The sequence below is a fragment of the Archocentrus centrarchus genome, chromosome 14 (genome assembly GCF_007364275.1).
Source record: "Archocentrus centrarchus isolate MPI-CPG fArcCen1 chromosome 14, fArcCen1, whole genome shotgun sequence".
NCBI lineage: Eukaryota > Metazoa > Chordata > Actinopteri > Cichliformes > Cichlidae > Archocentrus > Archocentrus centrarchus.
The window spans coordinates 16,111,151-16,129,297 of NC_044359.1; the positions used below are offsets into that span (position 1 = coordinate 16,111,151).

General features: G+C 38.6%; 1 protein-coding gene across 1 annotated transcript in view; it reads right to left on the bottom strand.

Annotated features, from left to right (window-relative positions):
- Positions 1-18,147, bottom strand: part of stk10 (serine/threonine kinase 10) — a 39,611-nt gene that overhangs the window by 7,507 nt on the left and 13,957 nt on the right. Inside the window, exons 3-10 of the mRNA XM_030746517.1 lie at positions 11,900-11,948; positions 11,127-11,276; positions 8,783-8,855; positions 7,733-7,927; positions 6,959-7,040; positions 3,202-3,336; positions 980-1,321; positions 525-884 (exon numbers count right to left, since the gene is read on the bottom strand). Of these exons, the coding sequence (XP_030602377.1) occupies positions 525-884; positions 980-1,321; positions 3,202-3,336; positions 6,959-7,040; positions 7,733-7,927; positions 8,783-8,855; positions 11,127-11,276; positions 11,900-11,948 (1,386 nt within the window). The remainder of the gene's footprint in view (positions 1-524; positions 885-979; positions 1,322-3,201; positions 3,337-6,958; positions 7,041-7,732; positions 7,928-8,782; positions 8,856-11,126; positions 11,277-11,899; positions 11,949-18,147) is intronic.

Sequence of the window (18,147 nt, forward strand, 5' to 3'; positions counted from 1 at the left end):
TCTTAATATAATTTGTCAACAATTCAGCCCAAACTTGACAAATAAATTTATGCATCCTCACGTCAAAAAAAAAAAAAAAAAAAAAAAAAAAGGAAATAAGGTCATCATGGATGTGAAAACTCTGAGTTTCCCTAAGTGTAATGAGCGTGCAAACCTAGTAGGAGACAGCCAGTCCTCTGTCTCAAATGTTTAACACCCACACCCTGAAATGCAACACAATGCTGTTTCAGTTCCTCTCTGAGTGTAAAGAAACTTTTTTTTCCAAAGAGGGGTTTTCCTACAGAGCCGCCCTGTGTGCGTCTTTAACACTCGAGCTGGTTTCACCATAAAGATCTGCTCTGCTGAAACTCTTTAGAGAATGAAGGTTCTATTCGTTCATCTTCTCTGACCATTAGCTTATTCTCATGCTCATTCCTTTTAGCATTTAAAGAAGTTTGAGTAAATGTTCCCACAGAAGGATCAAGTTGTTCAGAAGACATACACATTCTTTAAAGTAAACAAAGTTTTACTCCATGTTGACTCACCCTTGCACAAATGGACATGTTCTCCTTGTTGACAGACATGTCCATGCTGCCTGAATATAGCCGTGTGTTGATAATCCCTCCATTGATATAAGATGAGCCAGGGTCAGCATTTTCTCCCATCGGTGTCTGCTCGGGGGTACCCTTTATGAGGCTGCCGTTTGCTACCGGGGTAAGAGCAGTGTAGGATGCATGCGAAGGTGCTGGAGTCAGACCAGAACTTGAATTTGGCAATGCTCCATTAGTTGAGCTCTTAGGGACCTGTGGTTCTGTTGAGTCCATGATGATTTCAAGAGGTTCCTCAGATGCCTCCTGTTGAGGGATAGATGGCGGCTGTTCTGTCTCTGGGGTGTCCCCGGCAACCTAGAACAATGATTATAGTTATTACAAAAAATGTCTTTACATGCACGACAATAGAAATATACGTGAGCAGATATTGCTTCGTTTTCAAAAAGCACCTTTTCGTCCTCCATTGTGGGTGTACTCTTCCCATCCTCGATACCAGAGTCTGAGAAGGTAGTCTTGGTTGACCCCTCACTCTCAGATTTGTCTGGCTCAAGGACTTCACCGAGTTTGTCTCCCATCTCATCTGGATCGTTCTTGGGGAGATTCTGTCGTGGCAGGGGTACAGGGACTTCCATGATGGAGCCTGGCTCGTCCTCTGTTGGAGTACCTGGCTGGTTCTGCTTCCTGGGGAGAGGGACTGGTGTAGGTGCAGAGGGTGTAGGGCTTGGGGTGTCTGGGGGCTGGTCTCCCTCCAAACTGGTCTGACTTGTCTGGCATGGCTCTTTGTCTGAGGACTAAAAGAACAGAGAGGTGTTATTAAGCACTGATGTGACAAAATATCTGATGTCTGTAAGACATTAAGTCTCCAAAATGTTAATGTTTTTCAAACTTTGTTTTTGGTCCAAATACTAACATAGGAAAAAATACCAAAAAAAAAAAAAAAAAAAAAAAAAAAAAAACCTAAACATTCAGGCTTCCCACCTTTAGCTAAGGAACTTTAACCTTTAGTTTAGTAGGAATGCAGTCATTCCTGCTTTCTACTCTAACAGTGAGCAAATGGTGAAAAACCTGTGTAAATCAGGACTGACAGCCAGGGACAGTTCTTATTAATGGCATTATTTTCATCATTATTATGAAAATGTGTGTGAATCTAGATGCAAAATAAATCAGAGTACAGTCATTTTGTTTTGCATACAGTAATGCAATGTAGCCACTTATGTAGCACTTTTAAACAGATTCTAATAAAAGTGGCGCACAGCAAGCAACAAAACAAAACAATATTTAAACCATATAAATACATTCAAAAAAAGTGTCATGCTACACCCTAAACATTACCAACCAGAAATAGCATGTGTGAATGTGCAAAGAGAGGCCATTGTGCAACTTTGCATAACTACACAATCATGTCTCAGACATGTTAGATGAGAACTATGTGCACACCTCTCAGACTCAGCAGTTCTGTTTCAGAAACTTTCACTTTTCTTACAGATGAAAACAAAATGCTGTCAGACATTTTTATGATCAGATTCACTAATGCCTTAGTAAATGTCACTTTCTTCCTATATGTGATACATATAGGAAGAGGGAGACTGTCTGGTTACTGCTTGTTTGGCTGTCAAAGAGCACCACCTACAGAAAGGTAATCCAAAGACTTATCCAAGTAAGACCTACCTTATTTAATTAAAATTTATAAAATAAATAAAAAATAAAAAAAAAACCCTGGATGCCATGACACAATAACAAAGTCAAGCAAAAGGGCATTTATCTTTATAGAAAGAAAAAGAAAATGTACGATCAACACATTTATCTCATTACAGCATCCGGTCTGAAGACTGTTTCGAGGATCTTCTAAAGATCTGCTGTAGCTGTTTAGAAATCATCACGTTTGCAGTTATGGGTCAGAGTATCTTGGCTGAACAATAAGCAACCTTAAATAATTCCCTCCTTCAGGGATTCTGAGGCAATGGTTGTTTCTACAGGCCAAAAGCAGCACCTATATTTAACCACGTGCGGGTGTGGGTGAATGCCAGTGTTCCGGTTTCCTTTGGGTTCCTTTGTTTGTGCTGAGGGCAGACGGCAAACTGCACTCTCATACTACATAACTGTTTAATCTCAAGTCCTCTGAGAATTCATGAATGACTTCAGTGGAATAAACCATCAATCCCTCGGCAGAAAGGCTATGTTTAGCAAAATGTGCTTTTAGAAGAGGTCAACAAGCCAGGGCTACAAACGTGAAGGTTGGTTGTTAAGAAGGAACCTACGTGCTTTTTGGGGGAACACATGCAGGTGAGTACACGCCTTTTTGTGATTATGTGTGCAAGTTTCAACTTAATTACACTGTCTGGACACTGAAATTAAGGGTAATTTTCATTTTCCTGTCAGACCACACAGTGGGATGGAAAAAGTCACAGTAATACATTTACTTGTGTCAGTGAAGTCAATATCACTTGTATGTAAAATGTATCATAGCAGTTTTTTTTTTTTTGGGGGGGGGGGGGGGGGGGGGGGGTTTGCAGTAGTAATTTCTGTCACATCATTATGTTGTGAATTTAAATATATCAACTTTAATAAATTAAACCACCAGACCTAACCCAGTGGAAGAGAGTGGACTGCCCACTCTTGTTCTGGAAACACCAAAATAAAAAGACAGAAAGACGATGAAGAGGTTTGGTACCACAGTGAGGTCCATGCCGTCGTCTTCCTCTCCTTCCTCTCTATTGTCTTCGATTTCCTCCATGACCTCAGCCTTGACCTCAGCCACCAGCTCTCTTAGCGGACGGTTAGATGTCACTGATTTCACAAAAGGGTGCTGTGGATACGAGGAGAGACAAATATTAACGCTTATGATCAGTACAAAAAAAAAAAAAAAAAAAAAAAAAAAACAGATTTTTGGTTATTGCCTAAGAGTGAGGTTGACTAAAAGGCTTATAACCCTCAGGTTGAAAACCCTTACAACCATGAAGCAATATTTGCACAAAATACAAGAACACATTTATCCACAGGTCTAAAAAAATTTAGAGCATGACACCACTGAGGGAGGAATTCCATTTCAATAAAATCAATCAAATCTTTATTCTAAACATAAGTAACAAGTGTTCATACACATAAAAATCTCATGTGGTTGGTTAAATTTTTTTTTTCCAAGTATTACCTGTAAAAGTCTAAAGTAAAGCACAACGTGTGAAACTTTAAATTGCAAAAATGATAGATCCAAGGGTGACCAGTGAGGTGAAATAAAATTCTAGTATTAAAAAATTATATATATTTGCAGCTAGGTACACTAAATGAAGGTAAACCTACAAGACAAGATAACACACTTTCACTGCTGGGGAAACTCCATCTGCCACCTGTCGGTTCCTAAGTAGCATCAACAATGGTGACTTCACAATACAGCTCTCCACTTGATGTGGTGGTTTATTCTAACAGCACACACCTAAAAGAGCAAGCTGTCTTCAGTTATACCACAATTAAAAAAAATAAAAAAGTACAATGAAGGCAGTAAGTCGACTGCTAAGGAAAATAAAAGCTAAATTAAAAGTTGAGTGCTTAGAGGATAAAAAGCTGATCATCTATTATTTAGATGTTTTGCACTACTGTATAATTAAATTCTAACAGCTGACAAAGGGAAAAGTCTGGAAGGGGTGCTGGACCATGAAGTGTGTAGAAGTCAGGGTGTGTTTCTATGCATGCATTTGTTGTGCGCCACTGCACAACGTTCAGGAGCCTGCTTGTTTTTGAGGACAGCATCAGGCTTGAGCTTTTAGCTTCTCCAATAACAAACAGTCAGCTATTGCCTAATGAGGAGCAGAGTGTCATTTAACCACTTGTGAGGGAAAATGTGGATGCATGGATAAGTTGTATGTTTTAATGCATAGTATCTATATCTGGATGTCATGGTTTTCGCCATGCCAGCCCATCTTATGGCATCCGATTTAGGTTCATGCATGTAACACCAGATATTAGGCATTTCAACTCAGATCTTAAGCCACTTTCCAAAAAAATACTTCTGTAATGTTTGATTTGAGTTCAAGCAAATGAAACCATGCACAACAAAAACACAATATAAAACCCTGAGTCATTATATCAAATATAATTCCTGCTCAGCCAGCCTCGCTTTGATTTACTGCTTTTTGTAAGTAGTACATCAACATGACTGATGCAGCCACACTTTAATTAAAGACGAACCGCCACTAAAATGGCTGGCTTCAACAACCTCACGACCACTTCCTGAGTGAGCCGTGCAAACCTGTGATAGAAACAAGTGAGATGAACATATGCTGATAGCACTGAGTGTTTCAATAATACTTTGGTTTGTGATGCTTGGAGGAGACAGTGTTGTAGTAAATGTAGGAGAGAATTTTAATGAGTGCCTCTGTCTTTATCAAGAGTTGTGGACCCTGAATGAGGGAAATTCTTCTCCTAGTAATGAAAGTTTGGCAGCTACTCGTGTCTTTGAAGGAGGGTTCACAGGCTATGACCTGTTCTAGGGTTAAGGTTATAATTAGGTTAAGTTTGGGGTAAGAATTTTGTTTGGCAAGTGGCAACTTTGGTGCACAGAAATAAATCCGACTTGATTTATTTCCCCAAATTTTGTAAATGAAGATGGAGATTTCTCTCTCACAGAAGTTGTTCACAGAATTGGAAGATTACATTCTGGTTTAAGATATATTCTATTATTATATCTACTAAGATGAATCCATAGAGCTCAAAATGTATGACTTTGTACTATTGCAGGATCATTTATATACTTACACGGAAGCTGTGCCAAAAGAACACCATAAAAATCTTGCACGAGAAAATATGGGAGGAGACGCTGCATTCAATGTAATACTAGTCATCCAGTCTCCTGCCAGCCACACACCCACAGTGACTGATACTGTGTCATGTTTTTTTGTATACATTCCTTACAGCCACACATGTGGGACAGACAGATGGTAGTTATGGCAAAAAGCAAGAGGTTAAAGAGATGTTTATAACCAATTCCTGTTTCCTGTGAAAAGCTTGGTGACAAAAACTTTATGAAGCCTTGTTTTTTTTTTCCATTCCTTTTTATACTCCTCATTTAGACTACCCTACTCTACAGACATATTTGTCTGACTTATTTTATTCACCTTTATTTTTCCACATCCACATGCTTCAGTTAATTGCAGAATTACAGTTTGACCTAAAGCCTGTAACAAACTGATGGTAACTTCCAGTAAAGTGACATGATGCAAAGTCCATCACACAGCATAATATGCCACCTTGATGTGGCCACGCCCCCAAATATCTACAGCTGTTAGGAGGCAGCGGACATGATAAACATCTCAAACTTCCAGCACAGCACCAAAAACAGGGCCGCGCCCGTCTCTTTCTCGCCCCGCTGGAGAACACATGGAGAATTCCCTGCAGGCCTGGCTCTGGGATTTTCATCTTTGCTTAACTGTAATTGGCCAAAAGTGGTGAGCTCAAGTTGATCCTGGCATACTATTGGCTGAGAGCAGGAATGTAAATAGCTGGCAGTCCCTCAACTATGGGATACAGGCAGGAAACTGTGGCTCTGAATTTTAATAGACACCGCTGTTGTTCTGTAATCCACACCCTGTTCACAGTTTCTCTCATTCTTCTTACTCTGAATTCTGGAGTTTGTGAGCAGCTCATCTTCAGACCTTTTCCAATCAGTGAAATTGCAGTTTTCAACCATCCCTGGGCTCATATTATACACGTGTTGAGAAGTCTTTAAAGAAATCAAATGGGCTTTCCGACGAATGTGAAATATGGCCACAATCCGGCCATCAGTTCCTGACATGAATTATGTCCAAAAACCTTTTTTGTAGGGTATTATAGTGCCACTGTAAAGATAACCTTTGACCTTTTGGATATACAATTTTTAATCACTTGATAATTTAATGTTAGAGTTGTGCAAAATGTTGTAATGATCACCACAGGAAATCTTGAGTTATGGCCAAAAGGTGTTGTGCGGTCACACCAACATCAACCTTTGGTTGATTTGTTGGGAACAAAAAGAGATTTTAATATGAAACACCAAGTACAACAACTTGTTTTCGATTTTGCGAGCACAATTAAATGTTACTTCTCAAAGTTGTTTCATAATGGTGTCTATTCTGGATTATCTACTATAATTCTTTTTTGCCTACTGCACATTTCCCCACCTAATGTTTCACTTTTAGGCCAACAACTCCATTTTTTATCCACTCTTGCACATCTTTTCATTTCCGCCTGCATGCCTGTGCCCGCCATGGGACACCACCCCTAGCACAGATGACTCCATTCAGGCCTTAAAATAGAAGATTACACTGATATGTGTGCGTGTGTGCGTGCATGTATCAGTGCAAAAATAAAGACAGAGATGACGATGTTCCATCATTAAGTCAAAGTGCAGCACTTTATAATATTCTTTATTATGCAATTACACACTGCATCAAGCCTACCTCCAACAGTTGTGCTGCAGTTGGGCGAGCCTCTGGGTTTTTATCCAAAGCTTTCCTCAGGAAATCATTGAATGCCTGTGACCTTGAGTAAAAATACAAGAGCAGAGAATTAATCAAAACCAGCAGCAATGAACAAAAAAAAAAAAAAAAAGAGTGAAGAAACAGTTACAACATAAAGATAACTTGAAAACACATTTCCAGATATGTGATCCTGACAGATCTGGATCATCTTTGTGCGCAGCTGTGTTTTGTTTAAAACGGCGGTCTCAACAGGAGCGATGAATCAGAACCCCATGCCAAATCTCCAACCTGATAATCTCACTTTCACAGTAATAAATTTCCTGCTATGGAGCATTTCAACTCATAAAAAGAAAGGTAAGAAAAAAGTTATAGGTTGGCACTCATTTAAGCGCAGCCTCTTTGCTGGAAAAAGGATGGCAGGTGGAGAAAGGGAAGGACAATTTGATGCATGAGTGTCTACAGCAGATTACAGTATACCGAGTGTGCAAAGCACTTGAAAGAGATTGAAATTAAACGACTTGCTGAAATCTAGAGAGGAAAGTAAGTCCCTGTTGGCTCCACTTGCCATTTTCTATGCTGTAGCTTATGAATCATGGATTGAGTAATACTATACACGCAGAGGGTTTTAAACGCCCCACTTTCTGAGTAACAAATTCTTGTTTTCTCTTCACAGCCTGCATATATTTATCCTAGACAGTTGCAGGCCAAATGTGCAACAGCTGAATTCAGATTCTTTTTTTAATGCATCCTCACCATTTCTGTGGCCTCTCCAGGCCTGGAGGCTCAGACTTTGCTATCTTTAATAGCACCCTCATGGGGTTGAGCTCGTGGTGTGGGGGTTCAATCTGTGCAAGCTCGATCAGAGTGATTCCCAAAGACCAGATGTCAGCCTTGTAGTCGTACGGCGCATCCTTCATCGTCTCACACATGACCACCTCTGGAGCCATCCTGAGACAGATAAATAAGGTTAAGCATTACAGATTATAGTAGACAAAAATACTTTATAGCACCAAACCTTTCAACATATAATTACCGAGTTGACTATGCAACATACAGCTCACCGTGTGTGAAAAAAAAAAAAAAAGGTTATTTACAATTAAAGAAACTGAACAGAACCCAAAATAATGATCAAGATGTAATTAATTTTAGAGGCAGTTCACTTTATTTAGTTTTGTTTTTTACTTGTTAATCAGTGTAGTCAGAATTGATCTAGAATTGATCAGTACAGTGCACCATGGTGGCACAATTATGATTTAACTGAGCTGGGATGGTGCTGATGAATGATAACCTGTGCTAGTAAATGTTTAACTTCTTCCAGTCGTATTCGTATAAGGGACGACACTATGGAACAAGGTTCACTGGGAATCATTTCCCAGTGAAATGATGGGAAATGGAGGGGAAGAGAACTGCACTGTTTTGACAGCAATGAAGGACCAACATAAATACTGGGTTAATTGTACACACAGTATCATTTTCTTTCAGGTGTTACCAAACTGCTGTGAGCAGAAATTACTCTCAAAAAGCATTGATCCATCAATTATAAAGCTCATAGTTGATGTCTACAGGTTTTATGTATATGGATTATACCAAAGTAAATGTTTATTATTTTGCATAACTATCATTACAGATTTACAGATAGTGCTGCAAATCAGAGAATAATTTATATAATAGGTAATGAAAGGCTTTGATTTGCAAGGCTTAGAGTGTACTGGATTAAGCAAAACTGACATTTTCATCTGGCAATTTTAACTTTTCTGTGTGTTTGGTTTTTTTTAATGTTATTGATTGAATCGCTACACTTACCAGTATGGTGTTCCAATGAAAGAATCTCTTCTTTGTAAGGTTTTGGTATTTTTTGCAGACACACCAAAATCAGCTGCATGAAAACCGAGACAAAAAAGAAAAGTCATGTGATAGCTGAAAGATGTTCTCCAGTATTTCACAGCAGGAGGGAATGAAGCCAATTCAAAAACTCCTCTCCTCTTTTTCCCTCTCCTCCTCCCATCAGAAGGAATATCCTGTATACCACGTTAGGGAAGAGTTTGGCAGTGGCCCCAAGTTTCTGCACACAAGGCAGCAGGGTCACATCTTCAATTACAAACTGGCATGTTCTATTATGGGTTCTTAAATGACTTTTGGTTTTGTAGACTACAATTCAACATCTTTGGCTTCCCTGTAAAACAGATCACTTGAAGCAGTCAAAGCTTTTGCAGCAAGGATTTATACATCTCAGAGATATTTAAATTAACTAGTGCTTTTATTTTACATTGAATAAGACTTGACCCCATGTTGTGGAAAAAAAAAAAAAAAAAAAAAAAAAAGCACTCAAATATTTGTACATTACCTACCACAGGGTCTAACCCTAATTTAAAGAGACGTCTCGTGGCTTTCCTGATATACTGCCTTGATGAGAATGGGATGGGAGAAGGAAAACCAGAATGTCACGACTCACGAGCGATCACGGTTCACAGGTTTATCATAATGTGTTACATACAGTAAGAAAGTGATACGTTTTCTTGTCATTGTGTTGCATAACTGAGAATTAAAATCCACTGAGAACAACTGTGAGCTTGACCTTGAGAATAATTTGGGTGAAGACCCATTAGGTGATCATTCTTTCACCGGTTTCAATTCTGAACAAATACTGTAGGTGAAGTAGCAATTCTTGTGAACTGATGATGGATGCATTACCATGTTATTAGCACATCAGACTAAAAATAATGTTTCCATCCTGACAACTGCAAGGAGGCTTCATAATTCTGCTGAATGAGTATGATTCACTACTGTGGTGTTGCCTTTCTCTTTGTGTATGATTGTTACCTAGTTAAAGCAACAGGAACAAGGACCATATTTTTTTTGTGCTGTCATTAAACATTGTGAACTGACGTGCACACTGTAACTCTTGGCACAGGTTACAACTGCTGTACATAAAAGTTTATAAAAGTCATTAAAGACTTGTAAACATGCACCAAGAACTGCACGACCGTCAAAGATCAGTGTAGGCATTTTAGCTGACGTCAAGGACAGTTAATTGCTGTCTTGTTTGAATTAACATGTAGTTAGATAAGTTTGGAGACTGTAAATGAGTCCATGTCATGACAGGACATAATGAGTTTACAGAGGCAACTCCCAGTGATTATATGCAACTGTGGTGGGGCTGAAAAAGAATGTAAGCAGGAAAGATTTTTAGCATGCAGCTTATTGAGCAGAGTTTTTGACAAAAATGTGTCATCTGAAATAACAAAAAAAAAAAAAAAAAAAAAAGAAACATGGGTCAATAAACTATTTGTGTCAGTTTATTTGGATCCAAAAGTATAACCAGTTCCACAAAGAATCAGCATGTCCATGTGAAGCTCATACACAGCTCTTAGTTACTCTCTACACTGTATTTTCTGTTTACTCTCCATAACTCAGCAACAAAATTGACAGAAAGTTAATCAGAGTAAAGAGGGGAAAGCTTCATACACCAAAGACTTATTTTAAGTTCTGTATCTGAGGATCCGCATGCAACCATTGAGAAAATTCTCCACTTGCTTACCTGGCACTTACATAAAGCACATCAAGTACACTGCACTTGGATCCAAAAACATACTAGCCTTTTAGTTGGATCCACAACTTCAGTCATGCAATGTGAAGAATGTGGAGAATGCTTCAAAAAATATGCAATGTTCTCAGAATGCAGTTTTCCCACCATGTGCTTGCTTGTGATCTTCTGACAGCAGCACAGGAGGAGTCAGGATCTCCTTGCCACACATAACGTACTGTGTACGTTATGTGTGGCAAGCATTTATGCTAAAGACACAATGAACCTCAAGATTAAACAGGACCCCAGAAATAATCTTCAGTGTGCAATGAGAATGTCAGGTCTATCTGGGAATTAGCCCCACCCTCAAATGTAACAAAAAAAAAAAAACTGCCATTTTTTCTGCACAAATACAAGTGAATTAATAATGCTGTCAAAGTTCATTTAAAATGAGGGCTTTCCTGACTGTGTACATACAAATATGGGTGCATGAAAATGGCACTTGGGACACCATGAAGCCTCTATAATGAAAAATGATACAACGCACTCATCTCTAGATATGCTAGAAATTAAAAAATAAATAAATAAATTTGAACACCACAACATCTAAAACTAAATACTTACCCAGTTTAATGTCACCATCCTGCATAAGAAGAATGTTACCAGCCTTCAGGTCTCTGTGGATGATCTTTTTTCCATGGAGGTAGACCAGAGCCTCCAGCATCTGGCGACAAACCACCTTAATCTGTGGCTCTGTCAGCCCCCGATCCAAGTCTGATAAAGGCAGGAGACGAGGAGAGGTTAGAGCAAGAGCAGTGAAAGTGAGAGTTGAGAAGATGAGCTGGGTTCAAAAGCCACAAAGAGATGGGACATGCCATATTTGGTCTGCATACAATCATGGCAAAATAAGGAATACTGAGTTGCTGTGTGAACTCCAGGAGAAAAAAAAAAAAAAACACTAAACACATCATAGCAGATCAGATAGTATCGCCCGATAGGTAATCCCAGATTAGAAAAACCTTCACACATGCAAGATAATCCTGCCCTGTGGACTTCGTTTCATCTCTGTGTTTGGTTAGCTGCAGATGGGGTACAGGCAGTTATGAGGATGTGGATTACTCAGTAAAACACCCGGGGGATTTCCCACACAGGAGAACGCCACTGTGTCTGACTGATTCAAGGCCAGATTAATGAAGCTGTAGTATGCTGTTTTTCAGGTTATTCTTGGACGCAAAAAACTACTTTGACTTTTTTTAAAATCACATCTCTACATGTCCCAATCATCAGTACTGAAGGGTCAGGTGTAGCCACAACACTCCCTCAGGAGTGGAAGCCAACTCTTGTGGTAGAGTGGAAAGATGGAGTGTTTTTAAATAGAAATAAAGAGAAGGGCCTACCTAGCATTGCAGCATCCACAGCTCCTCCAGGGCAGAACTCAATCATAATCTGGGGGAGAGAAAAGAGAAAGTCATGTTAAATTTAACCCATAAGTAATAAAGCTTACAGCTGCAAAACATTCTGACAGTCTGTTCGGACTCAGATTTTAAGGTTTTGTTTTGTTTTTTGTTCCATAGCAGAAACATTATTATACTTTAAGCAGAAGCATTTTCAGTGGCTCATAAAATCTAAATTTATATCATATTTATATCCCATTAAATTATGTCATCACTACCTGTAGAGTTCTACCTACACTATATCAGCCAAACACACTCTGCTACACACATTCCAAGCAGACAACCAGATTCAGGCTTAACGCGCCAACTACACACAGCTCCTGGGACAGACTTCCAAACACATAATATCAGTTCAGCAGTGAAATAAAAGCAAAGGCAGACAGAGGGGAAAAAAAACAAAGAAAAACTAAGAAGACATTTCCTAAATGGAGTCTTGTTAGCCAACAGCAAATTACAACCATCATCTTCCATGTTCCTGTGTCTCTTTATATCAAATACACCTTTTTTCCAGGTGCTATTAAGCATTCCTGTCGTGTGATCTCATTTTTATTCAGTCTCTCTTGTTATGACAACACTGTCAAAGCATCAGGCAGGCGCGCTGGACAAGGCGTGGAGTTTCAGTCCAAAGCCAAACAATGAATGACAAATACAAAATGGTGAAACCGCAATGTGCATATCTGACAAAGTATTCATATCTCTGTGCTCACATGAACATACACGCACGCACACACACACACACACGCACACACACTTCAGAGAACCAGAACATCAGGATTGCCATTCTTGGCATTCAACACCAGATGGAACAATGCTCTTCTGTGTCGTATAGATCGACAAACTTCATTAGTTTAGTTTCTGTCGTGTTTTATCTTGATCTTCCATTTTGTTTGGTCAGTTTAAAAATTTGTTTCATGTCATATTCATATCAGTGAATCACTGAAAGACACTGCATGACGCACGCTTCCAGCTTTTATACCTTTGCGCTAGCTTGAAGATTTAAGCCGTTTTAAAGTAGTTAAAAACTTGTTTTAAGATTCTAATATCTGAGCAACAAAGAAGGAACAGAAATATAATGTAGGTCAGGTTTAGCATTTTATTCTTAAATTAAGAAGCTTATTAAGAAAATAAGATTTCACACACTTGAAAAATGAACACTTCCTGTTGATATCTTTGTACCATTACGACCTGTAAAACCTAAATAAGAACAGAATGCAGTGTCTAAAAATGTGTACTGTTTTTTGGCAACAGCTGATGTGACCTTTCCATTGACATTACCAGCTTATATATTCTGAAAATAATGTAAATGTATTTTCTTGACAGATTGGGTGGGTAATCACACCTATTACAACAAACCACATTTTTGTTGTTGCTAAACACTGCTCTTTTTTTTTTTTTTTTAATTTCACTTCTGCTTGAAAACCGCTCTAATTTAATCAGACTGCACCTCAGTAGTAGCACGAGGCACTGGCCAAACTAAACAGCTGTACATTACTTGGCTGGTTTGTGTAGTCAGTGTCTCTGCAGCAAAGATTTGTTCTCCCTGCCTGAAAGAATCTTGGATGGCGTGTGGTGCTGCGGGTGAAGAATGCGCTCCAACTGGTCAAGCTGCATGCATAACCACTGTGGGCTGAACACACATGTACGCTCACGCTTTCTCTGACTCAGACGCACAGGAGAACTAATAATAGGAAACTAATATTAAACACAACCAAAAATCAAGCCAGTGTATTTTAGAGTAAAATGTGAAATAAAACTCAAAAGGGGTGACTTTTTTTTTTCCCCATCATCCAAAGTCTTACAAAGCATTAGGACAATTTATGAGTCTTTTTCTTCTGGGTACAGCTGGATGAACTTGACAAAGTCTACAAACCCTTAAAAGCTTTAAAATAAATGGAGCAGGCTTACAATAGCTGACACTGCACTGTTCCTCCTGTTCACCACTTTCACAGTAATTTCTCACCTCATTTTATCATATGCCAAAGGAAAAGTAAAAGGCTATTTGAGAGCCAAAAAAAAAAAGCTTCACAATCATGGATAACTAAACCTTTGAAAATTTATAGAAGGTGGTGACAAAAAAACAAAACAAAAAGTAACTCTCACTGAGGCTTTCCAGTGTCATCAAAATATATTAGAGAACAGATGGTTCCATTATGTAGACCTCAATAGCAAACATGACAGATTCTAACAACAAAAAAAAAAGATTGCAGTGTGTAAAACTTTAGAGACTCTTCTTTGTCAAACTACAGCTCTTGACTAGAATAATACACTGAGTGCAGGCACATAAAAATTTCAGCTAGTGATGACTTAGCGCCTGCTGTCTGGCTGCAACAGATAAAGACCCTTACCATGCCCTTAAAAAGGTTCTCACTCATTCTCACTGATCACATGTTTAGATACTTTTACAGGCAAGTATAATTATGGCATAGAGGCACCAATATATAAAAATGTGAATTCAAAATAATCCAGACATGGATTGTAACCATTTCCGCTGGATAAATATCCAGATAGCATTAATGAATCTGTACAAATGTGGCCCATATTTACTTGGCCCACGGACTCTGGATGATCCCGACTGCCTCAAGTCCACCTTAATAGGCCAAATTTCAGGAGTGTAGAGGCATTTAGCCTGCGTTCGGTCCACCCAAACAACACAGCCAACTTAACCAATTTAAGCCTACCTCATGACTTTTTTGGCCACATTTGACCCAGTGCCATAATAGAGTTTTATGTACCATAAGTAGCCCAGATTTTGCCCAAATTTGTAGTGTTAGGGAGTTTAAGGAGATCTCTCTCAGAAAAAAAAATCTGCCCAGCTAACTATGACTAGTACTAAGTGAGAATGTACTTTTCTTACTGACTTATTATATAATAAATGATATGAGGTGTTCTGTGTTTACTTCGCTGTTATCCATCTATTTAACTCCTCTCTTCTCCTTCCTCTTTGCCTCTCCCTGTTTGTTCTTCTCAGTGCTGACATCAGCAGTCACGTTAAAGGCTCCCTTTTTCTCACGCTGTGGGCCAGGCTGCCTCACTAACCTCCAGACCAGATTATTTCTGAAGTGGAACAAACAGCCTTTCTCTCGCTGTCTTCTTTCTCTCCTTTTTCTACTCTTCTTGCATTCCACAGAAAGCAGAACGGGTGGGTTGCCACTGGAATGCCCAGTCTACCCAACTGGAGGTTACCAAGGCCTGACCACCAACCGCTGGGCTAATTGTTGAGATATTGAGCTTTTCACATGCACTTATAACAAAGAGGTGCAGAGCATTTTCCTCATTGTGGTGTTGTTAAGAATGATTACTGATACCTGTAGAGTTCTACAATGATTACAGACAATGTCAGATTAGGGCCAATTTTCTACATAGGGCATAAAATTAAGAAAAAATTTTGGATTTAAATATTTTTATGACATATCAGGGTTATTATAGTTAACGAAAACGAACGAAATAACGAAAACTGAAATTGAAAAAACATTGTCATTAACTGAAATAAATAAAAACTACAATTAAAAGGAAAAAACGATAAACTAAAACTGTATTGTGAGTTTAAAATACTAACTAAAACTAACTGAAATTATTGTGGATTGGTAATTTTTCCGCTCTCCGAGTTTAAGCTGGGAGCGCCGTCGGGCAGCTGTGTGCGTGCCTGTGCACGAGAAAGCGGCAGAGTCGCTCTGAACCGATCGGGTTCAGAGCAGGTCCACGCTGCCGCAACGCTGTGATTAACCTGTTCAGTTCTTGTGCGTTTCCGTCTACTTTATCAGTGAAAGAATAACAATCAGGAATAATAATCAAAGCATCAGTATAAGGCCTCACAAATGTCAGCAAATTCCTGGAGGGAGACTGCTGTCGGAATGGATGTGAGGAAATGAAGAAAGTGAAAAAAAAAAGAGGGACAAATATGTTTGCAGCCAAAAAACTGAGCACAAAGAGCGAGGACCAAAAAAAGTCCCAGCTGGCACCGCAGCACACGACCACAAGGTTATTAACACACACAATACACACAGCTACACAAGCATAAATGCGGACATGAGGTCGGACACTTCCGTAGGTTGTGTACAGAGGCTGCAAAGACCCTGCAAGTCTAATCAGCGAGCATCTAACCAAGCTAGCTCCAAAACAGAAGCAGCTTCGGGTGGTGGAGAACATCAGGATGCAGCTGGATTTGAGCTCTGACTCCTTCAAAGAGTTTGTTTTTGTCAAACACCACATGTAGGTGTTGTTAATCTACTGCACTGACACTGGAGTTTATTGTAGAATTTATTGAGTTTGGGAGTTCATGTTTTTCTTTGTTTCTCCCTGTTGATGTTCATATGTGTCCTAATTATTACACATTTAGCATGTAGTGCTTCTGTCTTGTGAACTGTTGGTTGTTGAATATATTTCTTTATGGTATCTTTTGTTGAGTTTTTATTACACAATAGTCACTTTTGCGCATTGAATCTTGCACCTGACAAAGTATGAAAATACTAAAACTAATACTGAAACTAACGAAACTAAACTAAAACTAAGCAATAAACCTAAAATAAAAACTAAAAAACGAGCAAAACCACTCTGAAAACTAATTGAAACTAACTGAATTAGAGAAAAAAAAAAGTAAAAACTAACTGAAACTAAACGATAATGTAAAATCCAAAACAATTATAACCCTGTGACATATATAGTATGTAAGAGCTAAAGGAAGAGACACATTAGTACCTGGAAACGGCTCAGAGAAAAAAAAAAAAAAAAAAAGTTACTCTGAAGCCACCAAAAAAAAAAAAAAAAAAAAAAAAAAACCACACACAGGAAACATGTGGCCTGAATGTAGCAGAAAGAAAAGTTTCTACATTTAAGTTATCACTATAAACTAACAGTCACACAGGGTCCAACTTTGACTATAGGCAATGTTCATACTAAAAAGAAAAAAAACAAAACAAAATACAGTTACTGTCCTCACAGACGTGCTCACACAAAGCTTGGATGCTGGGACACAGCTGTGTGTTTGTGGGGGGTAAACCCCAGGTCATATCTAATAGTCTGTGAGGTTCCAGGTGTGTTATAGTTATTTAGCACTCAAGAATATTAAGTATTCTTAGAGTTTTGTTCATGATTTGAAACTTAATTTAGTAGTCTTTAGATCAACTTCTAAATAAGACATTCATCACTTATTTCAAGCACGTATACAACTAAGCAGTTTCATCTCACTAAAAACCTCTTAATAGTTTACCATTTACTCTCTTCTATCCATCCAAGATATTAAGCACCTGCTAGTAAAAACTGAATATTAGCTCTGTGCTTTATGTTAAAAGCCTTTAAATGTCATTAACTGGAAACTGTCTTAGGAAAGCACGGCCTTCACACTAAAGCAAGGGCCAACTTCAGTGTTAATCCAAAACATTTCTTCTGATCACAGCTGTAGTTAACTGTCAAAATTTTTGGAGAAGAATTTAAGTTTTGCAAAGGAATTAAAGAACAAGAGGAAGCAGCCTTAGCACAATAATATGCTGTTTTATGGGAAACAAGCAGCAACCTCAAGTGAAAAATTAAGCCACAGTGACGATGTGCCAAAAGTCATGGCACAAACTCCCACAACAACATGCTCAACTTTACAGCAGAATAACGTGTTTACAGCTTGGTACAAAAGGTGAAATTTATGTAGCCTAACTCTAAATGCTTAAAGTTATGGGTAATTTCAGGTGTGGCCACTTATGGGTGATTTGTTCAGTGTACACTTCATTCTCCACTACGTTAATTTTGTTTGAAGCCTGTTTTTGTCACCTGTGGGTGACAACAGTTGCTACATCCATACAGTTCATGGTGGAGAACTACTTACTATTTGAGAAGCATACATTTGACTGAGTTTGCAATTGTTAGTAAGTGAATTCTTTATTAAAAACAACAAGAGTTTGGCTTTGTTGTGAACTAATGGACCAGTTACACCTCTGCTGAAGTTTTGATTAACAAGCAGTTCAACAAGTATCAAACTGCACTTGCATCATGACAACTGAATCAACCAGGACAGAAATCTTAAGGATTTCTGTCAATGCTGTGCTTAACAACTGCTCAAATAACTGACAACAGAGGAGACACAAACATGCTCAAACTAAACTTCTACATTTTGCACTTACAGTAACAGCAATAATAGACAAAAACTGCCATGTAATTCTTCAGATATTTAAGATCGTGCCCCGGGATGAGGTCACTATTAGTCT